Source organism: Schistocerca gregaria, chromosome 6 (genome assembly GCF_023897955.1).
Source record: "Schistocerca gregaria isolate iqSchGreg1 chromosome 6, iqSchGreg1.2, whole genome shotgun sequence".
Taxonomy (NCBI): domain Eukaryota; kingdom Metazoa; phylum Arthropoda; class Insecta; order Orthoptera; family Acrididae; genus Schistocerca; species Schistocerca gregaria.
In genome coordinates this window covers 381,908,279-381,934,005 of record NC_064925.1, presented here as the reverse complement: position 1 = coordinate 381,934,005, position 25,727 = coordinate 381,908,279, and the positions used below count along the sequence as shown (strand labels likewise).

Genomic DNA, 25,727 nt, shown 5'->3' with positions numbered 1-25,727 from the left:
TTTGTGTGTGTCTTCACATTAATTCTACTGTGTGTAGCATTGCTCATGACACTGCTGATTCCTGATCGCTGCTTACGCAAATTCCTCTTGTCTGCTTTGAACCTTCTGATGCAGGATTCTTGGTGTGTGCGAGATGATGAACAGACGGGTGTAATTGGCATAAACATATATAAACGAACTTGGTCTTCCTAATAACTACTATAACCTTTAGTATACGGTTGGAATACACATTCTTAAACAATACTGGTTCGGCAGAGCTAGTCATACATTCGCCTGCAACCACTTATAGAAACGTAGGTGAAGATACAGAAATTAATAAACTGAATTGTGTATCTCTTCTTTTTTTGTAACATTATCTCTGGTGCAAAGCAATTTGTTACTTCTCATTTTGCCTTATATAGCTTACATGTATAGAAAGAAAAGAATGAAGGAAAAAATGATCCATTACAAAAGAGTCAGATATTATTTACGTTAATTTTTATCTTCACTGCCTCTTTCGTTTGCTTAGTCTGTTGTGACACTATTTTCAGCATTGTCTGTTTCCCCTTAAGTGTATTTCGCTTCTATCCTAATGCGAGAATGTTCAAATGACATTTGTTTCCAAATATATCGTCTGCCTGGCACTCGTTGGTTGTATACAACGAGCAGCTGACACATGCGAAACCTGTCATACGTCTCTCGGAGTGTCAACATTGCTGCATGAAAGATGTAAGTACATCACTGGCCCCATCTAGACTTTTAGCATCTGCAAAAATGTGTGTTAATGTTGAGTATTTGTCAAATTTTAAAGTCAATTTGATTCAGAGTGCAAATGGATTCAGGCAAATCCGTTTCCACATGGCAGATGTTTATAAGCAGCCAACATGTGCAGAATACATTTCCATGGTTGACAACATGCTGAAATTTGTCTGCTCCACACATCCACCCCTGCACACATTGTACTTCTTAACAGTGGGTACTGTTCCACCTCAAACTGCCCGTATTGCTGTGCTTGAGCAACAGTGAAACATGAACAGCAATATCTTCTAAGGTGCAGGTCATATGAACAACAGCAACTTATACGTAAGTAATAGATCATCATCACTACTCAGTCCAATTCTCGAATTTTACCTTGCCCGCAGTCTAGGTAAGTTTGTATCATCTCCACAAAGGATCTGTCGGCTGTAATTCTGGATTCTGTGCCGTGACCACATATGTCATTTGCAACCACTTGGTAAGTCATTACTTCCTCAAAGTAACCAATTTGTAGCAGCTCGTTGTCAGTGTGTTGCCAGCACTGCTCAGATTTCTGTCGCAGATCCAGTATGATGTGCCAAAGCAATACACTTCCCTCTTGGTAGTGCCATGTGCTCATCCGGAGACCAATCTTTTTGCAACCGTACATTTTCATGACCACCACTGCCAGCAATCGTGTATAGTGGCTACATTCCTGCCATGTCTTTCTGCAGTATTGTAGAAGGAACAACCAGCTTCTTCTAGCCCTATTACATGACCTTGCTGAAACTCAGTGAGATGTTGATAACGGTGTCTGTCACCTTAAAGGCATGCTTCACTAACGTCAGCTCTCCATATCCAATCTCAAAGGTAACAAGCACTTGTATTTGAAGCAAACTTGATTTGCATGCTCATAATGGCACTGCTAGCATCACTCACAGGCAACTGATGCAAAACATGATTGGACATCATCTTTCAGTTGTAGAAACATGCCTGCCAAATTTTGTTTATATTGCACAACTTCTTATTGGTCTCACAATTTTTTTCTGCCAGTACACTGGAGCATCTCTAGGCGAATACTGTGAACTGCATAATCAAATTATTTTGACAGAGCACAGAAAATTCTAGTTGAAAATGTTGTGACTTGCATTTTGTACAGTCTTATTTGTGAATTTAAAAATAGAATGTTCTGTGGAGAGCCCCTTTTGGGCTCCAAATTGAGACTAAATATCTTATCCTGAAAGAGGTCTGTTGTGGGTTGTCCGTACTACTATATAAAGGCAAGTTGTTTTAACATTATTATCAAGAACCTTAAAAAGGTATTTGCTCAGTTTACTTGAAATTTCTGCATGATGATCTAATAAACATTTGGATAGACATAGATTGTGTATTTTTACTATATGTAATATGTAAAGGGGAAATATGGTTTCCAATAATTTCGAAAGGTCTCTACCGATTTACTCAAGGTTGTTGCACCTTTCTCTAATTGACATTTTGACAGACATAGGCTATGTATTTTTAATATATGTGATATGTAAGTATGTATGAAATATGTTAAGGGGGGACGTTGTTAGCAAAAAGAGTTCTTCACCAATTTAACTCAGATTTTTACATGATGCTCTAATAAACATTGTACACATGAGTTGGTTTTGGAGGCAATGGGATTTAAGAGATCACGTAAGTTAATGACTTGGAAATGCTCCAACATCAAGCTAGGAGAGTTTCAAATTGATCATGTGGCCATTGACTGGAAATTTTATAAAGAAATATATAATGCTAAAGTCCTCTGTGGCGTCAGTGTTGATTCAGACCACTACAAAAATTAGAATCAAATCTAGGAAAAACAAATTTCATGTTAGAAAGAGAACTTAAGATCCTAGTTGTATTATTAATAACAATCCATTATACTGCAGGAGATCTAGAACAGCTTTAAGCGACAATCTGGGTGTAATTGTCAATGGATTAAAAGTGTTGGCTGGGGAAGCTGCTTCCTTGCAGAAACGGAAGAAACTGTTTGGTGCAATGTGGAATGTGATATGGCAATGCTACACATGATTAAAACTTGGTTAAGTGACCAACAACAGAAAATTTAAAAGTTCCAGGGAGGAATTACTCAAGGCTAAATGAGCAACTGCTAAATAAACTGGAAGGGTCGAAAGGAAATTTCAATGGGACTCACTAAAATATATAGAGCAGGCTTTCAGTCGCCATCAGATGAGAGAATTACGATCAGACATTTAAACACTACCAGTCGAAATATACTCCACCTACTCATATCCTGAAGAATATGAATGAAAACATTAGACGTAACAGTTATGGCAATTCAGTTACTTTGGCTGAATGCTTCAGTTTCTAAATAGTGCAGGACCTGAACATTATTTGGAACCTGACTCTTATCTGAGAAATAAAACATAACTAAAACAACAGGATAAAAGTATGAAATGCGGATTTTTTGTGTAAAGATAAATATATATTAAATTCAGAAGACTGATACATAGTGCTTTATTCGAAGTATGCTTCATCTTTTTTTTTTTAAATACATTTTCCCCCTTTTGCTGTGAACCATCCATCGAGCCATTTTTTCATATCTTCATATGAACCAAAAAACTGCACAGCAAGTATGTGACCCATTGATGCGAACAGGTGGTAATCATAAGGAGCTTAGTCTGGTGAGTACACTACATGGGGAAGAACTTCCCATCTGAGTGCTTCCAACATGTTGAGAACCGGTTTTGCCATGTGTGAAGGTGCATTGTCATGAATAAAAATGGCTGTGGTGTTGCCTCTTTTAGTGTTGTTGTTGCCTTTTTCCAAGTAGCAAAGAGTTCATATCAGTAAATTGTTGTTGGTAACATTTAGTATTAACCATTTCCCCAGGTTTTAACAGCTCATGATAGACAACGCCCCTCTGGTCCCATCAAATGAAGAACATTGTCTTTCTGCCAAAGCGATTCGGGCTTGTGACTGATGCGGATGGTGTGCCTGGGTCTGTCCATGATTTTTTGCATGTGTAGTTCTCAAAATAAATCCACTTTTCATCCCCTGTAACTATGCGAAGCAAAAATGACTTCATTTTGTACCGAACGAGCAATATGTTAATGTTTTTGTGCTTTTCCATTTGCCTGTCGTTCAACTCGTGGTACCTGTCTACTGGTCTTCTGAATCTTTCCCATCTCTCATAGCCTATTGGAAACACCTTGTTGACTAATGCCCAGTTGATCGGCGAGTTGTTTTTGTGTTGGCGAATCATCTTCTGTCAACAATGCTTCCAATTCCACACTTAATATTTTTCAGAGGCTTTCCATGTTCCTTATCTGCAACATCGAAGTTAACGACTTTTTAAATGCCAAAACCATTGTCCCCATGTACCTTGCAATGGAACTTGTTCGTCATAAGTTTCTTGAAGTAATCGGTATGATTCGGCAGCAGTTTTCTTCAGCAGAAAAAAAAAAATAAATAAAAAAAATGCTGTACACGACTGCTCTTTGTTTGGTATACATTTCAAAGAGTCAGGAACAAGAAACTAGCAGTCACCTCCGCCGATTATTGAAAAGTCTGTGAAATTATCCATCGTGAATCTCTACTTTCCATCGTTACAAAACTTGGTTTTAATCAGAAACTTGTCGACCTCATTGTGGTTACCCTTCAAAATACTAATTCTAGAGCAAGATTCAAAAATGAATTCTCCGAACCCTTTGAGATTTTAACTGGACTTCAACAAGGTGATGGATTGTCTCCATAACTGTTTGTGTGCTGCGGAAAATCATGTGCAACGGAACAAAAAATGTCCATCATCTGTTAAGATGGGAAGAAAGATTTGATTTAATTGTTGTGCCTTTGCATTTGATTTGGCATTTTTAGCAAACAGTATTGATGACGTAAAGTTTCAAATAGAAGAAGTAAAGCGAATTTGTGGCAAGGGTTGGGTTGCAAATTTGTTTTGAAAAAACGAATGGTGATCACTTAACTGTTGACACATGCCATATTATACTCCATAATGCTCAAAACAAGTTTAAATATCTTTGTGAGATTATTACTTCAAATGTCAACGAAAGAGGATCAAGAGATAGAACAGTACAGTGAGCACAGAGAACTACGTGGCCAGCTTACAATAAACAATCTCTTTTTAATAAATGATAAACTTTGGCATTATCCTTCTGATGTTAAACTGGAGGCAATATATGCAATGAAATACTATTTAAACTACACAATTAAGCAATACATGATAAACTGCAGAAAGTTGATAGAAGAATACTCCAAATGATTATCAATAAAAAACACCAAGCTAATGGTCAGTGGAGACTCTTTGCATAATTTAGTGATTTGCCAAGAAAGTGAATTCATTGTTGGCACGATGGGAAAAAGAAGGGTTCCATTTTTTTTTTTTTTTTTTAACATCAAATTTAATGCAGAGAAGAGAAGAGAAGAGAAGAGAAGAGAAGATGCTTCTGAAGAACAACTACATACAACTGACATTCAAAACATCACAGCAGAAAAAGTATGCCATATCTGCAGAACAGCTACCTGCCTGATTGCTCCGAATGAAGATGTTTTGGGAAAGGAAGAAACTGTTGACTGCTTACATGTAATTCATTGTAGACTCTGTTGTAAAATGTTTTAAGTGCTCCAATGTAGCTAAGAAAAAAATTGATATGTTGTGCCTTTTCTGAACTATTTAGCATTGAAGCTAGCCAATCAGGTAATTGTTTTCTCAAATTCAAGGGGCCTGCAGGGGCAGTATTGCGAAACTTGTTCTTCTGTTTTCCTCAAACCAAACAAACATAGCTTTTGGTCAGCTACCTTAAATTTATCTCTTCTGAAAAAGGCACGTTTTAAGTAGTAGTGAGCATTTGAACAAGTGGCAACTCATGGACCCACAGGTTTACTGTACAATACTTCATTTTGGAGCATGCAGGTGCTTGAATTTGTGCGCACGATGACTTGCTTGGTTAACTTCAATGCTAAATAATTCGGAAATTGTGCAACATATCAAATTTCTTTCTCAAAAATTGTTTCTCAGCATACCCTTACCTGTAACACTCTTACAAGATATTCAGACGGTTTCTGATCACCCTGCATATTGTATAATATCTAAGGTGGGAACCTCAAAAAGTGCTTGTTGGGCGAGCTTCAAATTTTTGAATGAGATACTGAGAAATGTTTAGATGGACATAAGCTACATTTTTTTTTTTTAATGGCAATATATGGGTGTCTGTTAAAAGTGACTGTGGGAAAGATAGCGCTATGCTGTGAAAATGTGCAGTTTCGTTTTCTTTCATACAGTCAGGCTTTTAACTACAATAACAGGCATGTAAACCATTCAATAGTGGAGTGGTAAAGATATAGCTTGAAGGTAGTTCGATTAACACACTACCAGATTGATGTAAATTGGAGGGTCGTCATGTAGATGTAGGTTAAACAAATTGTTTCGCCCATGTATATTCTTTTTCCTTAAATATACTTTTAAACAAAAACTGTACACACATGAATGTGCTATTTTGTTTTCTTCCTTGCCATTGATTTTACAGGAAACAGGAAAGTTGTATTTGTGGCTTATAGGCTTATGATTCGAATACTATGAAGGAATCCTACCCATTTGCTGATTAAAGCTATGTTAAATGCTGCCATTGAAGCTGCTATCCTCACAGATCCAATGGCTGGAGAGGTCTCTCTCATACCCCCATATACCAGTCACCCAATTTACCCACTCATTTTAAGCTATCTGCCAAACAAGGTTTCCCTTGCAATCACAATAAACAAGGCTCAAGGTGAGAGAGAGGGGAGCAAAGGAAATGGACATCGAGAGGGGGGAAGGAAAATGGACAGGCAGAAGGGCAGGGGTAGGAGGAGTAAATGGCCAGAGTTGGGGGAGCAGGACACAGAGAGAGGGTAAGACTTTAGGAAGTATACCTAGTTCCCACAAATATACTCTAAGAAGAAAGGGGAAAAATGTCATACCACATAGATGTGATGAACAAGTACAGACAAACAAATAATTAAAATTTCAGAAAAATTGGATGAAGAGAAGGAGCTTCACAAATTGAGCAAGTCAATAAAGCATTACTTCACCTCTGGTCCTTATGCAAGCAGTTGTAAGGCTTGGCATTGATTGATAGAGTTGTTGGATGTCCTCCTGAGGGACATCATGCCAGATCCTGTGCAACTGGTGTGTTAGATAAAAATCCTGTGCTGGACAGAGAGTCTTGCCCATGAAGGTCAAAACATTCTCAGTTGGGAAGTGATCTGGTGACATTGCTGGGCAATGTAGGGTCTGGCAAGCACAAAGACAAGCAGTAGAAACTTTCACCATGTGCTGGTTGGCATTATCATGCTGAAATGTGCCCAGGATTATTTGCTATGAAGGGCAACAAAACAGGGCATAGAAACATTGGTATACCACTATGCTGTAAGGGCACCAAGGGTGGCAACCAAATGGTCTGGCCTCAGAATTAAATGGTACCCCAGACCATTACTCTTGGTTGCCGGCTGTGTGGTGGGCGACAGTTAGGTTGGTATCCCACTGCTGCCCATAACATTCCAAGACCTGTCTTCGGCCTGGAGTGTCACTGAGTGGACTAGATTCGTCTTCAGTGACTAGTTCAGCTCAAAAAATAAAAAAAATTAAAAAATGAATGGTATTTATTGTCCGGGATGTCACATTCAGGGTTCGGCTGCCATCTTGCAAATCTTTTTAGTTGACGCCACTTCGGCAACTTGTGTGTCAGTGATGCTGGAAATGATGATGGACACACAACACTGAGTCCACTGCCGGGAATCGAACCTGGGCCCGCTTGCATGGTAGGCAGTAATGCTACCACTGTGCTACGGAGGCGGACAAAGAGCCACGGTGACCAGCAAAGACATGTCTGGAGAAGCCCCTGGACAGTCATGGGACACCATCATGTGGCCGAATAACCAGGAGTGACGGTCTGGGTGCCATTTCATTTCATAGCAGGACCCCTTTGTTTGCCATCTACGGCATCCTCACAACACAGCGATATGTCGACATTATTTTGCTCCCTGTCTTGTTGGCATTCATGGCAAGCCATCCTGGCTCACATTTCAGCTAGAGATTGCTGCCCACACATAGCAACAGAGTCATTCCTCCTCACTGCTCCTGTCCCTTCTCACTGTCATTATCACTCTCTTCCTCATTGTCATTGTCATGGATTCTATCTCTATCACTGGCTCTCACCCACTTCCACTTTCTCCTTATCTTTATTCCTCACCCAGTGGCACTTACTCCTTCACTCTTTTCCTAGTACTATTCTGTCACTGTCAACTACGCTCAACTGTCCGTGTGTCCCTCTCTTTCTCTCACACTGCCACTGCCTGCTTCGACCCTTCTATACAGTAACCACTGTCTACTATCTTACTGTATTTGTTACTTTTCTGTCTCTTTTCCACTGTCAGTTTCTCCTCTCTGGATTAAAATAAACCGAATATGGTTTCGTGCCAAAATTTTAGGAATTTTTTTAAAGATGCTGAGGGAGGCAGAACGAGGCAGCTAGTAACCCACTTTTCAATTAGAGTATTTCAACAGTAGGATACGAGGGTGGTGCCTTAAGTACCCGGCCTGACCGAGATGTGGAAGTCGTTGTTGAAAAATATCTCTGGATTAGATAGTACCGGGTGATCAAAAAGTCAGTATAAATTTGAAAACTGAATAAATCATAGAATAATGTAGATAGAGAGGTACAAATCAACACACATGCTTGGAATGACATGGGGTTTTATTAGAACCAAAAAAATGTCCGACAGATGGCACTTCATCTGATCAGAATAGCAATAATTAACATAACAAAGTAAGACAAAGCAAAGATGGTGTTATTTACAGGAAATGCTCAATATGTCCACCACCATTCCTCAACAATAGCTGTAGTCGAGGAATGACGTTGTGAACAGCACTGTAAAGCATGTCCGGAGTTATGGTGAGGCATTGGCGTCGGATGTTGTCTTTTAGCATCCCTAGAGATGTCAGTCGATCACAATACACTTGTGACTTCAGGTAACCCCAAAGCCAATAATCACACGAAATGAGGTCTGGGGACCTGGGAGGCCAAGGATGTCGAAAGTGGTGGCTGAGCACACGATCGTCACCAAATGACACGCGCAAGAGATGTTTCACGCGTCTAACAACATGGGATGGAACGCCATCCTGCATAAACATCGTACGTTCCAGCAGGTGTTTATCAGCCAGGCTGGGGATGATGAGATCCTGTAACATATCGTCGTACCTCTCACCCGTCACGGTAGCAGTTACAAAAGCAGAATCACGCATTTCCTCGAAGAGAAAAAGGCCCGATAACAGTAGATGTTGTAAATCCAACCCATACCGTGACTTTCTTGTCATACAATGGAGTTTCCACGACAGTTCTAGGATTTTCGGTAGCCCAAATACTGCAGTTGACAGACCCTCGGAGCGTGAAATGAGCTTTGTCGCTCCACAACACATTACTCAACCAACCGTCATCTTCCACCATCTTTTTAAACGCCCACACCGCAAATGCCCTCTGCTTCACTAAATCGCCAGGTAACAGTTCATGATGCCGATGGATTTTGTACGGATAGCATCAGAGGGTACGCCTAAGTGCCAACCAAACAGTAGTGTATGGAATGCTGGCGAGACGTCTCCATTTCTTCCTGAACTGTCTCAGCAGCATTAAGCCTCCTGCTCGGTCGGCCACTACAGAGTCTATCGTCTAAACAACCTGTGGCTATAGACTTCAAAATCATTCTCGCCACAGCTGCATTTGCCAATGGACCTTTACCCGTTCGAATCGCCTTCCTATGGCCATAGGATCGTAACGCTTAACTAGCACATTCCCCATTCTGATAATACAGCTTCACTGAAAGGTTTCAGGTAACATCAACATGCTACGACTGCTGGCACAACTGGCTCTCTCTCTCATTACAGATCCTTTTATACACGATTGTCATGTGCAGTCACTGACTGACGTTTTGCTGTCCAGCGCCATCTGTCTGACTTTTTGTGAACTTTTTTTTCTAATAAAATCCCATGCCATTCCAAGCATGTGTGTCAATTTGTACCTCTCTATCTACATTATTCCGTGGTTTATTAAATTTTCAAATTTATACTGACTTTTTGATCACCCGGTATACACTCTAAAAGCATATGTTTCGAATCTATAGACACCACATTGTTTTGTATTTGTTTGACAACCATCAATAGTGAACGTTGTGAGTGAACTTACGAAAATGAAGAAAACTGATCCTTGTTATGCTGTGGCGGCCGCACCGCTCAAATGTGGGAAGGGCTGAACTACGGCACAGCCGACACAAGTAAGGGAAGCCCGGCATTCACGAATGCAGCTATACCGTTACGCCGAATTTTGGCAACGGTGCTTCGCGTACCGGACCACACGGGACAAACCAGAGAGACAGTGCGAGCTGGTCAACGCGACGTGACACTGACCATGTGCGTCGAGTTAACGCGACTCCCACGCAAACGCGTACGCGCAGTCGCTCGTTTCGCGGTGTGCACCCTTAAGCCGTCGGCACACGAACCATGCATCCGAACGTTGAGCGTTGAGAGTGCCGAGTTTCTGACGTCATAGCAGGGAAAAGCACGTTAGGGAGCCTTTCCGAACATGCAGATCAAAATCTAGCATGTCAGATATTCTCAGCATGCGTCTGAGCATTGACCAATCACATGGCACAACGTCCCCTACGTCACATGCACGCCATCTCCCTTCAGTACAGAGCTGAGAGGCGCCATATTGGAATTCAGTTCAAGCCTATACGTATATATGACGTTTGTGAGCCCCAGCAAATTGAGAAACACTCGAAAACCCCTTGATTAACTGTGTGATTCGTTGCAATAAAATAACGAGAAAAGTCATATTCGTGGCAAAGGAATTATTGTAACTTGTGTATTATGAGAGTATGTCATTTGAAGGTAGCGACACACTGAGGATTCACAAAAAAATTCATTGTTCTTGGTACAATTTGTTATAATTAAATTTCACGTAGTAACATAGCTACGAGTAAAGCATTTAGCAAGTGGTAAGATATAAGAACTGTCCGCAATTGAGTTGTAGCTACTTTAGCGTAGTGAGTAGCGCCAACGATCCCTGACTAGGTTGGTGGTAAAATGAGGGTTCGTCTCTCGCGAAATTAAAATATTTTTTTCATAACATTCACGTATTTAATGGGTTTTGATCCTGTATTATTAGTTTAATGTAAGTATATACTACATATTTGATGCTACGTAAATATAAGTTCACCTTCTTTTGAGGAGTGAGTTTGTTCGGTTGGCTTGATCTACAGGACAGCTTGCGCTACTTGTATAAAGATATTTTGTTCGTTTTTCTTTTGAGTTTCGTAATTCACGTCTTTTAAAGATTCAAAACGGTTCAAATGGCTCTGAGCACTATGCAACTTAACATCCGAGGTCATCAGTCGCCTAGAACTTAGAACTACTTAAACCTAACTAACCTAAGGACATCACACACATCCATGCCTGAGGCAGGATTCGAACCTGAGACCGTAGCGGTCGCTCGGCTCCAGACTGTAGCGCCTGAAACCGCAAGGCCACTCCGGCCGGTTTTTAAAGATTCTGCTGCTGGGTAGGAACACAGATCAAGTAAGAATGACCTAATGGTTTTACCAAAATGTGGGAACGATAAAATAGCGCTTATCTTATGTGGAGAACTATTGCAAATTTGTGTCGCACTGTTTGTAATGGAACTTTTATAAGCCTGTGTTTTTATTGACTGGACATGGTACTTTCCTTTTTGCCTTAAAACATGTACATCGCTGTTGAAGTTTTTGTGTATCTTACATATAAAACAACGTGACTAGGATATAGACAATGGAGGAAACGTGCGTTTTAATAGAGCTAACGTGGGAATTTTACTCCCGCCCGTTGAGTAAACAGTGTGATTTACGAACAGAAACATCTCACAACGGCCGCTGGAGAGCGTCGCGATCGCGTATACCACGTTGCGGCCCACGAACCGTATGCACAAGTCGCATCGTTCCTGAGCGTTCAGCAACACGTTGAACTCGGCACGCTCAACGTTGACGTTCGACAGCACGGTCCGTGTGCCGGCGGCTTTACGTTTGGCAGTGCCTTTCTCCCTTTGACGGACATCACGGCACCTCCGGTCGCACCTGGAGCTGAACATTAGGCGACGCGGTTTTTTGTCTCGCTCGGTCCTGGAAGTCGCGTCACGGCCCATCACTGGAGTGTATACCCTCCCGGATCGGTGGTCGAGCCGTACTGCTAATTCAACGCGCCTGTACGGATGGGCATTAGTCATAAATTGTATTTGTAACTAAGTGTAAGACGTGTGAAGAATAAATATGTCTCGACCAAAACTGCTCTAGTCATTTCCGTCACCAAGCCTCCTCCTAGAACATAGTGCGTGGGCACGTCAATAAAGCCGGTTCGCTGCACGTTAATGACTCTAGGCGGTGATACCACATGTCTCCAATGTGATACTTTTTTTTTTTTTTTAATAAAAAGGCCACAGCACAACCGGTATTAAAGCTGAGCTAGATTCTACTTGGGAGGGTCTGGTCCTTCGTTGACTACAGTAAAATATTGGGTAGCTGTGTTTAAACGAGGCCGTACGGGTTGCCGAGGCAAGCACTGCAGTGGTCGACCAAATCATGTGACGGCTCCATAAATGGTGAAGAAAATCCACAAAGCGGTACTGGATGATCGTCGACTGAAAGTACGCGAGTTAGTGGTCATAGTATGCATTTCAAAAAATGCAGTACATCGTATATTCTCTGAAAATTTGGACGTGAGAAAAATATGTGCGAGGTTTGTGCTACGTCTGCTCACACTCGAGCAAAAACAGTGTCGTGAAGATGTTTCAATGGAGTGTTTAGCGAAGTTCCACAGCAACAAAGCTGATTTTTTGCGCCGTTTAGTAACCGTGGATGAAACATGGGTCCACCACTTCACTCCCGAGACAAAAGAACAGTCAAAACAATGGGCAAATTGGAGGACCGACTCCAAAGTAGGCGAAGACCGTTTCATCTGCAGTCAAGGGCATGGTGTCGGTTTTTGGGATGCGAGTGGTATAAAGGAAAACTGTCAACGACGAGTATTATGCGAACTTATTGCAACGTTTGGCCGAAGAAATCAAGCAAAAACGGCCGCATTTGGCCAAGAAGAAAGTGTTGTGTCTTCAGGACAATGAACCAGCTCACAAGTCCGTTATTGCAATGGCCAAAATTAATGAATTAAAGTTTGAATTGCTACCTCATGCACACTATTCGCCAGATTTGGCCCCCTCGGATTATTTTCTGTTCCCAAACTCGAAAAAATGGCTCGGGTGTCGAAGATTTTCAACAAATGAAACGTGATGTCGGCAGTTAAGGGCTATTTTGAGGAGTTCAGTTCTCATAATAAAAAGGGTACCGAACTTACAGATCATCGCTGGGAAAAGTGTATACAGCTAAAAGGAAATTATGTTGAAAAGTAAATACATTTTCCAAAATTTTTATGTTTTCTTTGTTGGGTTGGGTACTTATGGGACCACCCTTTTTTGTGTTGTGCGTTTGCCTGCTGGTTCCCTTATTTTCCATGCCACAACAGTGCATGCCATTCATGTGAAAAGAACTGTATGAGTCAGTAATTTTTTTTTTTTTAGTTTACACATGAGAAACTGAAATATCGGTAACGCAAAAGAAATTTTACACATCAAATGAGGTTTTATGTGCACAAAAATTTTGCATGTCCTTCAGTATTGTAATGTGGGGTTCCCATAACCCTTCAGAAGGTAAGGAAGACACTGCACAGCATGTTTCTCAGTGTTACTCGCTTATAAACTACGTTTTCGCCTAACACCGGATTTTAACTATGTTGTTTACATGTACAAGATGGGTAATTTTTAAACTCTGTATCTCGGAAACGTATAAAGGTATCAAGAAAAATTCCAAGGCTGTTTGAGATCGGGATCTTACGAATATATCGCAAAAATTACAACCATTTGGTGTGCATAGCTGTTTTGGAATCTGCGGCTCGGTTTTAGTACCCAAAAACTATGTTTTTGGGGTGTTTCTCGATAAGGGATAAAGACTTTTGAAAACGGACAGATGGTATGTCTAGATAAATGCCTAGAGAATATAAGGTTAAAATTTGAGCAATTTGCTGCGGTTTTTATTATTCTGATGAGGGCACATTCAGTGAGGTATCTGAATGTCTGTGGAGGAATAGTAGCCTATTCTTCCTCAAGAGCCAAAACAAAGGCAAATAGTGTGTTGGGCACCGTGGTCGGTCTGGATTGACAACAATGTCCAAACTCGTCCCTGAGGTGTTCCGTCAGGTAGAGAATCTGGACAGGCCAGTTCATTTCAGGAATGACAGTGCCCACAAACCATTGCCTCATAAATGCTGCTTTATGACATGGTCTACATCTATATCTGCATCTGTATTCCACAACCCACATAACAGTGGATGGCGAAGGGTACTTTGTGTACCACTGCTACTTTCCTGGTTTCCTGTTCCAGCCGCAAATAGTTCATTGGAAGTTATGATTGCCGGTATGCCTCGGTGTGGACTAGAATCAGATTTTACCTTCTTGCTGATTTCGTGAGGAAGCATTATATTTGTTGATTCCCCAAGGAACGTATGCTCTCAGAACTTTAACAACAGCAAACGACACTGTGGTGCAGAATGGCTCTCATGCAGCACCTGCCACTGCATTTGGTCGATCCTCTCTGTGACATTTTCTTGCCTACTTAATGTACCTGTAACGAATCGTGCTGCCCTTCTTTGGATCTGTTCTATTTACTCTGTTAATGCTACCTAGTATGGATCCTTAGTGACGGACAATGTTCAAGCATGGTCGAAGGAGGGTTTTGTAAGCTACCTCCTTTGTTGATAGGTTGCATTTTCTGAAAATTCTTCTGCTGAATCTCAGTCTGGCATCTACCTTTCTTGCGACTAGCTTTATGTGGTAGTTCCACTTTAAAACTCGAAGGTATTTTGTGGATGTCACTGCTTCCAGTGATTGTTCTGCAATCGTGCAGTCATGGGTCTTGTTGTCTGTGTACACACACCAAGTTCCATTTCTTTATGTTGAGGGTCAAGTCTCTGAAGATTTTCCTGCATTTCACTTTAATTTTGTAGTATTGCGAGTTCTCTGTATACAACAGAACCATCCGCGAAAGTTTGATGGAACTTCCTATGTTGTCTGCTATTTCTGTTATACATATTGTGGGAAGTACCAGACCTCTAACGCTCCTTTGGGGTACACCCGAAGTCACTTTTATGTCTAAAGTTTAAGAGGAGCCTAAGGGATTAATTGAGACCAACTCCTTCAATTTAACTGATGAATTTCTTGGGATCTGTGGAAGATACATTGGCATTCTTGTATTTGTTTTTCATTATAAATATTTGTTGCGTATTCTTGTACTTCTGAAACGTTAACATACTGGAGGATCTCCTCACTATGGATCAATTGGAACGAAAGATACATTTAATGTAGTCTCCATTGTGAATGACATACTGTGTTATGTTTGTTAAAAGCTCTTCAATCCAATCAGACAGTTAGTCTGATATTCCGTACTTACGTATTTTGTTCGTTAGCGGCAGTGTGGAACTGTATAGAATGCCTTACAAAGCCAAGGAACAGAGTAACCACCTAAGCGGCAGTATCTACAGCATTTTTGGTCTCTTGGACGAAGATAGCGAGCTGGGTTTCACACGATCCTTGTTTTCTGAACTGACCGTGAGAGCAGATAACATTCTCCAAGCATTTGCCAAGCTCAAACCTTTCCATTGGAATGCAATTGGAAGCAAGTGATTTGGAATTGTTGTAGAGACTCCATAGTCTACATTCTTTGACATCACTATAATAGCAGAGCTGTAGCAATCCGTATGTATTTGGTGCTGAGTAATGAATACTCTGGCTGACTCGAAGTACCGAATCGTTACTTACAAATATATTTCATTACTTCGCTCTATCGACACAATCTCTGCAACGGAAACCAATATGGAGCATGCATTTACTGCAAAGCGGCAACGACGAATGCGGTACAAATCGTGTAGATCAGGAATATATGGCTCTAGCCCCCCCCCCCCCCCCTCCCGTTCCACATGTGGGATGCAACACGCTACGGTACTTTGCATTTGGCTCGGCTCTAGTTGGCTGTTTCCGGAAGATTTAAGGATGGGTTAGATAGAACAGCAATCAGTCGTGGAATTCCACGACTGATTGCTGCTCTATCTAACCCAATATAACCAGAGTCGTTGCGTGCACCCACCTCATGGAGGGCAACCTGATCGTATTTAAGGATACTCACTCACCAGCTCAGTAGTTGCTACTTATAGAATACGGTTTGTTTTGTACAAACTTTGTTGTGTAAATTTAGTTTCATTTAAAATACTGGTTTCGGAACTGGAATATTCTATGTTAATATGTGCTGTCAGTTGAGTAATTTATATAGATCTCCTTGAAGAATTTTAAGTGCATAGCTCTACACCTAGATGGTTATTATTTCTTATAACATATTTAGCATCTTAAGTCTCGGTCTGTGTTTGCAGATTACTCCTAGATGACCTGCAAGTCCACCTTTAATTCCAACACACGTTTTGTTTTTTTGAAATTACTTATCTGCAAATGTTTCAGTTTAACAGTTGTTATTTGGTTTTTGATCTCATCTAGTATAAAAAGTTATCATCTTCAAATGATATACTTTTCACTAATGTCGATATTATTTTAATGGTTAATGTCACAAAACACAGCACAACAGTTACATGGCTCGCAGATGTAGTGCTACAACTATGACCTGAAATATTCCAATTTGTTCTGACTTTCCGTGAGCGAACTTCAGGCCAAGCCCCATAAGATAGAGTACGGGAACAGTACTTAGCATTCGTAACCCTTTTCCCAAACTACACTATGTGATCAAAAGTATCTGGACATATGGCTGAAAATGACTTACAAGTTCGTGGTGGCCTCTATCGGCAATACTGGAATTCAATATGGTGTTGGCCCACCCTTTGTGCATATAATTTCAACCTTTTGTAACCCACGGTTGCTTCATCAGAAAGAGGGAAGGAGAGGGAAAGACGAAAGGATGTGGGTTTTAAGGGAGAGGGTAAGGAGTCATTCCAATCCCGGGAGCGGAGACTTACCTTAGGGGGAAAAAGGGACAGGTACACACACACACACACACACACACACACACACATATATCCATCCGCACATATAGACACACAAGCTGAAATATGTAAAGGCAAAGAGTTAGGGCAGAGATGTCAGTCGAGGCGGAAGTACAGAGGCAAAGATGTTGTTGAAAGACAGGTGAAGTACGAGCGGCGGCAACTTGAAATTAGCGGAGGTTGAGACCTGGTGGGAAACGGGAAGAGAGGATATATTGAAGGGCAAGTTCCCATCTCTGGAGTTCTGATAGGTTGGTGTCAGTAGGAAGTACCCAGATAACACAGACGGTGTAACACTGTGCCAAGATGTGCTGACTGTGCACCAAGGCATGTTTAGCCACAGGGTGATCCTCATTACCAACAAACACTGTCTGCCTGTGTTCACTCATGCGAATGGACAGTTTGGTGCTGGTCATTCCCACATAGAAAGCTTCACAGTGTAGACAGGTCAATTGGTAAATCACGTGGGTGCTTTCACATGTGACTCTGCCTTTGATTGTGTACACCTTCCGGGTTACAGGACTGGAGTAGGTGGTGGTGGGAGGGTGCATGGGACAGGTTTTACACCAGGGGCGGTTACAAGGGTAGGAGCCAGTGGGTAGGGAAGGTGGTTTGGGGATTTCATAGGGATGAACCAAGAGGTTACGGAGGTTAAGTGGACTGCGGAAAGACACTCTTGGTGGAGTGGGGAGGATTTCATGAAGGATGGATCTCATTTCAGGGCAGGATTTGAGGAAGTATATCCCTGCTGGAGAGCCACATTCAGAGTCTGATCCAGTCCCGGAAAGTATCCTGTCACAAATGGGGCACTTTTGGGGTGGTTCTGTGGGAGGTTCTGGGTTTGAGGGGATGAGGAAGTGGCTCTGGTTATTTGTTTCTGTACAAGGTCGGGAAGGTAGTTGTGGGATACACTTCACGTGGTGATCATAAACTAATGCAAAGACTGCAGTGCAGTCAACAGTGTGCAAGTGGGTGAGTGAGAGTCGAATGAGATTTCTGTACAGGACGTGTCACAGTTATAGTAGTGGGCGCCTGGGGTATGCCAGTGCAAGATTTGTATACAGTGTAAATCAAACTTAGGAGCGAAAAGTCACATGGATGAAAGTGTTCGGGGGGAGAGGGCGAGGTGCAAAATGATAAGTCACCTTTGTGGATACGTTCTCGAACTGGTCCTGATGGTAGATAACATTCTCCAAGCATTTGTCAAGACCAAACCCTTCCACTGGATTACAACTGGAAGCAAGTGATTTGGAATTGTAAACTCTAGAGGAGTCTCTAGAGTCTACATTCTTTGACATCACTTTAATACAGAGCTGTAGCAAACCGGATACTTTGGCACACACACACACACACACACACACACACACACACACACACACACACACACATATATATATATATATATATATATATATATATATATATATATATATATATATATATATATATATATATATACTCCTGGAAATTGAAATAAGAACACCGTGAATTCATTGTCCCAGGAAGGGGAAACTTTATTGACACATTCCTGGGGTCAGATACATCACACGATCACACTGACAGAACCACAGGCACATAGACACAGGCAACAGAGCATGCAAAATGTCGGCACTAGTACAGTGTATATCCACCTTTCGCAGCAATGCAGGCTGCTGTTCTCCCATTGAGACGATCGTAGAGATGCTGGATGTAGTCCTGTGCAACGGCTTGCCATGCCATTTCCACCTGGCGCCTCAGTTGGACCAGCGTTCGTGCTGGACATGCAGACCGCGTGAGACGACGCTACATCCAGTCCCAAACATGCTCAATGGGGGACAGATCCGGAGATCTTGCTGGCCAGGGTAGTTGACTTACACCTTCTAGAGCACGTTGGGTGGCACGGGATACATGCGGACGTGCATTGTCCTGTTGGAACAGCATGTTCCCTTGCCGGTCTACGAATGGTAGAACGATGGGTTCGATGACGGTTTGGATATACCGTGCACTATTCAGTGTCCCCTCGACGATCACCAGAGGTGTACGGCCAGTGTAGGAGATCGCTCCCCACACCATGATGCCGGGTGTTGGCCCTGTGTGCCTCGGTCGTATGCAGTCCTGATTGTGGCGCTCACCTGCACGGCGCCAAACACGCATACGACCATCATTGGCACCAAGGCAGAAGCGACTCTCATCGCTGAAGACGACACGTCTCCATTCGTCCCTCCATTTACGCCTGTCGCGACACCACTGGAGGCGAGCTGCACGATGTTGGGGCGTGAGCGGAAGACAGCCTAACGGTGTGCGGGACCGTAGCCCAGCTTCATGGAGACGGTTGCGAATGGTCCTCGCCGATACCCCAGGAGCAACAGTGTCCCTAATTTGCTGGGAAGTGGCGGTGCGGTCCCCTACGGCACTGCGTAGGATCCTACGGTCTTGGCGTGCGGTCCGGTCCCAGGTCGACGGGCACGTGCACCTTCCGCCGACCACTGGCGACAACATCGATGTACTGTGGAGACCTCACGCTCCACGTGTTGAGCAATTCGGCGGTACGTCCACCTGGCCTCCCGCATGCCCACTATACGCCCTCGCTCAAAGTCCGTCAACTACACATACGGTTCACGTCCACGCTGTCGCGGCATGCTACCAGTGTTAAAGACTGCGGTGGAGCTCCGTATGCCACGGCAAACTGGCTGACACTGACGGCGGCGGTGCACAACTGCTGCGCAGCTAGCGCCATTCGACGGCCAACGCTGCGGTTGCTGGTGTGTCCGCTGTGCCGTGCGTGTGATCATTGCTTGTACAGCCCTCTCGCAGTGCCCGCTGCAAGTATGGTGGGTCTGACACACCGGTGTCAATGTGTTCTTTTTTCCATTTCCAGGAGTATATATATATATATATATATATATACGTTACATCTATCGACGCAACCTATGTAACGGAAACCAATATGGTGCACGCATATACTGGAATGCAGGAACGTTGAAAGCCGTACGAATGGTACACATACGGAATGTATGGCGCAGCCACTCTGTTCGGCATGCGGCATGAAACTCTTCACACTACTGCGCTCTCGGCTCGACTCGATTCGCTCGGTTCTACTCCGGCGTTTCCGGAAGATTTAAGGATACGCGAGCATTAGCACAGTAGTTGCTATTTAGAGAATATGGTTTGTGTAGCAAATTTGTCTTCAGCTTCCACATTGAATAATTTAAAACTTACTGATTTTCGTTTTTGTTGCATTATCAAATTCGCTTCAGACGGATTCAAGTATAAAAAATAAAAAAAACATCGAATTGTCAAGATGTAATCGTATGAATCCGCTTGGATTCCATATGAGTTTACGATATCGTCGGTAACAAAAAAAAAGAGTAATATTACGTTAGTAACGAGTATTGTTGCTTTTAGTAAGGAATACATTTGAATACATTTTTTTCGTTACTTTCACAGCTCTCCTTTAGTATTTACATCTTAAAGGCATGGGCTAGGCTGTTTACTTGTTTTGGGCTGACTTTACCAGATGTGATGTGTGAATTGTAATCCATAATGTCGTGAAACCCTAAAACTAGAGCGACAGAAGAAAATTTACAGTAATGTACTGTCACACGACGACATATTCTTTCAACAAACACTATATGAATGTGGCTCAGCACCATCGAAAACGTTTTACGTCTTTTATTTTTGTAATATGTTTGTGGTAAGTTCTATGGGACCAAACTACTGAGGTCATCGGTCCATAGGCTTACACACTAATTAATCTACCTTAAGCTAACTTACACTAAGAGACAACACGCACACCCATGCCCGAGGGAGGACTCGAACCTCCGACGGGGGAAGCCACGCGAACCGTGCTAAAGCGCCTCGGACCGCACGGCTACCAAGCGCGACCGTCTTCTATTGTTTCCGTGTAGCCTGCATTCAGCTACTGGACGTGATTTTGCGTTCTGTTGTACTGCGACTTCTATACACCAATAAATCTTACTTCATAGTTTCACAGAGAAATAATTAAACAACGTTTGCTATTAACAGCATTAGCAATTATATTTTCCACGTAAGCGTCTTTACGAGCGAGAACTGTTAGGTCTGCTCGATACAAACATCGGTCTCAACATCTCATCAACAGCACAAAAGATAATAAAAAACCTGAATATAGTCTAATTCTTAGGGTTACCAGATTTCAAAGAGAAAAACCGGAACACTTGTATTTATATCTAACTTCGTTAGTACACTTACACTTATTTTCCTGTTAGCTATTGTGTTATTTTGAAATCTATAAGACAGTTGAAAAACTCGTAACTAAGTTGTATCTTTTATTTTGTGCATTGGAAAGGGACACGTAGGTACATTATTCATTTGTTTATAAATAAAGAAGACCGATGTATGCTTCTGTATTGTAATAGGCGGGATATATTTTCTGGTACTTAGATGCAATTTGTTAATCTTAAAAACCGTGGAGTGTTATTAATAAGCAATCAGATACAATTTATACATTTCATACTACAATTTAAGATTGCGTGCATACACGCAAAACTGTATTGAATAAGCACTATTAACACTCGCCACATAGCTCACATTCTTCATAAAATTAACTTCCACATAGCTGCAGTCCCTTTAGGAGAAATGGTTTAAGTGATGCTCCATTTGTTTTGGTTTTACTTGTTTCAAGGGACATAAAGTTGGAGGTCAGAAAGTTATTAGAGGCCGGGACAGGTAATACCTGTTTTTATTTTCAACATCTCTCTTGCTGTTTAAGGCATAGGACCAGTTAAAATGCGGTAGAACTCTAGAGGGTGCTGTGAAAATGTATATTTCTATAATCTACTCGGAAACTTGTTTTAAAAAAATATGCAATTCAATAAGAAATATTAATTCACGCATTTTTTCTCGACTGAAAACCGGGACAATTGTGTGTCCTGAATGATTTTCTCTGGACACCAGGACATTTATGTGAAAACCTGAATTGTCCCCAGCAAAACCAGGACGTCTTGTCAGCCTACTAATCGTCAACACTAATTTGCTACTTCACAGGTGTTACGTTTCTTGGTTATCATTATCCTGTACAGTTTACCGTAAGCAGTTATAAGATAACGAAGTTTATCATTAAAACAAAAGTAAAAAATACGACTCATTTTTTTTCTTTCGTTCTGTTTAGATACATTACATCTGGCGTTACTGGATAGTGGCGTCGATTACTTCGGTTGCTTCGATTACGATCTCGAGTATGCAGGGTGTTACAGAAAGATACGGCCAAACTTTCAGGAAACATTCCTCACACACAAAGAAAGAAAAGATGTTATGTGGACATGTGTCCGGAAACGCTTACTTTCCATGTTAGAGCTCATTTTAGTACTTCTCTTCAAATCACATTAATCATGGAATGGAAAGACACAGCAACAGAACGTACCAGCGTGACTTTGTTACAGGAAATATTCAAACTGTCCTCCGTTAGCGAGGATACATGCATGCATCCACCCTCCGTCGTATGGAATCCCTGATGCGCTGATGCAGCCCTGGAGATTGGCGTATTGTATCACAGCCGTCCACAATACCAGCACGAAGAGTCTCTACATTTGGTACCGGGGTTGCATAGACATGAGCTTTCAAATGCCCCCATAAATGAAAGTCAAGGGGGTTGATCTCAGGAGAGCGTGGAGGAATTGGTCCGCCTCTACCAATCCATCGATCACCGAATCTGTTTTTGAGAAGCGTACGAACACTTTTACTGAAATGTGCAGGAGCTCCATCGTGCACGAACCACATGTTGTGTCGTACTTGTAAAGGCACATGTTCTAGCAGCACAGGCAGAGTATCACGTATGAAATCATGGCGGTGAATCGAGGAAGTACAGTACATACTGACGAAACTAAAATGAGCTCTAACGTGGAAATTAAGCGTTTCCGGACACATGTCCACATAACATCTTTTCTTTATTTGTGTGTGAGGAATGTTTCCTGAAAGTTTGGCCGTACCTTTTTGTAACACCCTGTATATGTTATTTGTATATGAGAGTCGCATACAGTCTTATAATACGAAGATTTATTATGCGCGTAACATGGTCTGGGAACTTAATCCTTTATTCCTGGATGAGAGGATGAAGGACGGTTGTTTGGGTTTTAATTTTTATACAGGGTGAACAAAACTGGCAAACTACAGGGACGGATTCCTGACTTGGAAAGGGAGAAAAAAAGGACCTATGAACATCTGCCCAGAAATGGACAGTGTGCATGGAATGACAGAAAATCGTCCTGTAATACAGTACAGAGATGCATCGCATCCAAGGCACTTCAGATGTTCAGACTGGGATTACGAGTGATAGGGATAGAAGCGGTTGTCATACAGGATACACATAATCGTACTATGGCTTACACCATTTTGGTTGGCCACCTCCCAGGAGCTTGTAGTAGGGTTTGTCTCAATGTCATGTAAATTTCGGTTCTCCAAATCTGGTGACGCTCAGTCCGCCGCCCCCTGCTTGTTCGTCTGCCTGAAGGGACCTATGATCACACAACCGCCCAAAAAGGGCTTGACAAGTTGTGTGATGTGGTTGGTGTCTGTGAGGGTACTTGTTTTGGTGTAGCCGTGCTGCCTCTGGACCGTTTACATCTGCTTGGCTGTACCCAAACACCATCTCACCTTGTACCCGACATAAATACCAGACCATTCTGCTGCTTACAGTGCGCTGTGTCAATCACACAACCTACAACACACAAGGAACACACAGTACGTTGTCAGAGGAACTGTCGTTCGTCAGTGCCATCTACCGTGACTACGCTGCGTTTCCAGACTCTTCCTTTATTTCCAGTCAGGAATCAGTCTATGCATTTTGTCGGTTTTATTAATGATCACACTGTACATTTTAAGGGGTCACGTGTTAGCTGTTATTGGTAACTAAAACTTAAGTCCTCATAGTATTAGTTTACATATTACAGTTTACATCTACATCTACATTGATACTCCGCAAGCCACCCAACGGTGTGTGGCGGAGGGCACTTTACGTGCCACTGTCATTACCTCCCTTTCCTGTTCCAGTCGCGAATGGTTCGCGGGAAGAACGACTGCGGGAAAGCCTCCGTGCGCGCTCGAATCTCTAATTTTACATTCGTGATCTCCTCGGGAGGTATAAGTAGGGGGAAGCAATATATTCGATACCTCATCTACACTCCTGGAAATGGAAAAAAGAACACATTGACACCGGTGTGTCAGACCCACCATACTTGCTCCGGACACTGCGAGAGGGCTGTACAAGCAATGATCACACGCACGGCACAGCGGACACACCAGGAACCTCGGTGTTGGCCGTCGAATGGCGCTAGCTGCGCAGCATTTGTGCACCGCCGCCGTCAGTGTCACCCGACGTGAACCGTATGTGCAGTTGACGTACTTTGAGCGAGGGCGTATAGTGGGCATGCGGGAGGCCAGGTGGACGTACCGCCGAATTGCTCAACACGTGGGGCGTGAGGTCTCCACAGTACTTCGATGTTGTCGCCAGTGGTCGGCGGAAGGTGCACGTGCCCGTCGACCTGGGACCGGACCGCAGCGACGCACGGATGCACGCCAAGACCGTAGGATCCTACGCAGTGCCGTAGGGGACCGCACCGCCACTTCCCAGCAAATTAGGGACACTGTTGCTCCTGGGGTATCGGCGAGGACCATTCGCAACCGTCTCCATGAAGCTGGGCTACGGTCCCGCACACCGTTAGGCCGTCATCCGCTCACGCCCCAACATCGTGCAGCCCGCCTCCAGTGGTGTCGCAACAGGCGTGAATGTAGGGACGAATGGAGACGTGTCGTCTTCAGCGATGAGAGTCGCTTCTGCCTTGGTGCCAATGATGGTCGTATGCGTGTTTGGCGCCGTGCAGGTGAGCGCCACAATCAGGACTGCATACGACCGAGGCACACAGGGCCAACACCCGGCATCATGGTGTGGGGAGCGATCTCCTACACTGGCCGTACACCTCTGGTGATCGTCGAGGGGACACTGAATAGTGCACGGTACATCCAAACCGTCATCGAACCCTTCGTTCTACCATTCCTAGACCGGCAAGGGAACATGCTGTTCCAACAGGACATTGCACGTCCGCATGTATCCCGTGCCACCCAACGTGCTCTAGAAGGTGTAAGTCAACTACTCTGGCCAGCAAGATCTCCGAATCTGTCCTCCACTGAGCATGTTTGGGACTGGATGAAGCGTCGTCTCACGCGGTCTGCACGTCCAGCACGAACGCTGGTCCAACTGAGGCGCCAGGTGGAAATGGCATGGCAAGCCGTTCCACAGGACTACATCCAGCATCTCTACGATCGTCTCCATGGGAGAATAGCAGCCTGCATTGCTGCGAAAGGTGGATATACACTGTACTAGTGCCGACATTGTGCATGCTCTGTTGCCTGTGTCTATGTGCCTGTGGTTCTGTCAGTGTGATCATGTGATGTATCTGACCCCAGGAATGTGTCAATAAAGTTTCCCCTTCCTGGGACAATGAATTCATGGTGTTCTTATTTCAATTTCCAGGAGTGTAGAAACGCTCCCTCTCGAAATCTGGACAGCAAGCTACACCGCGATGCAGAGCTCGTCTCTTGCACAGTCTGCCACTTGAGTTTGCTAAACATCTCCGTAACGCTATCACGCTTACCAAATAACCCTGTGACGAAACGCGCCGCTCTTCTTTGGATCTTCTCTATCTCCTCTGTCAACCCGATCTGGTACGGATCCCACACTGATGAGCAATACTCAAGTATAGGTCGAACGAGTGTTTTGTAAGGCACCTCCTTTGTTGATGGACTGCATTTTCTAAGGACTCTCCCAATGAATCTCAACCAGGTACCCGCCTTCACAACAATTAATTTTATATTATCATCCCACTTCAAATCGTTCCGCACGCATACTCCCAAA

The 25,727-nt window shown here is 43.0% G+C and overlaps 1 protein-coding gene across 1 annotated transcript in view; it reads left to right on the top strand.

Moving 5' to 3' along the window:
• The first annotated feature begins 874 nt into the window (after window positions 1-874).
• LOC126278098 (vasotab-like) overlaps window positions 875-25,727 on the top strand; it is a 64,508-nt gene continuing 39,655 nt past the window's right edge. Inside the window, exon 1 of the mRNA XM_049977948.1 lies at window positions 875-1,062. Within this exon, the coding sequence (XP_049833905.1) occupies window positions 1,042-1,062 (21 nt within the window). The 5' untranslated portion in view covers window positions 875-1,041. The remainder of the gene's footprint in view (window positions 1,063-25,727) is intronic.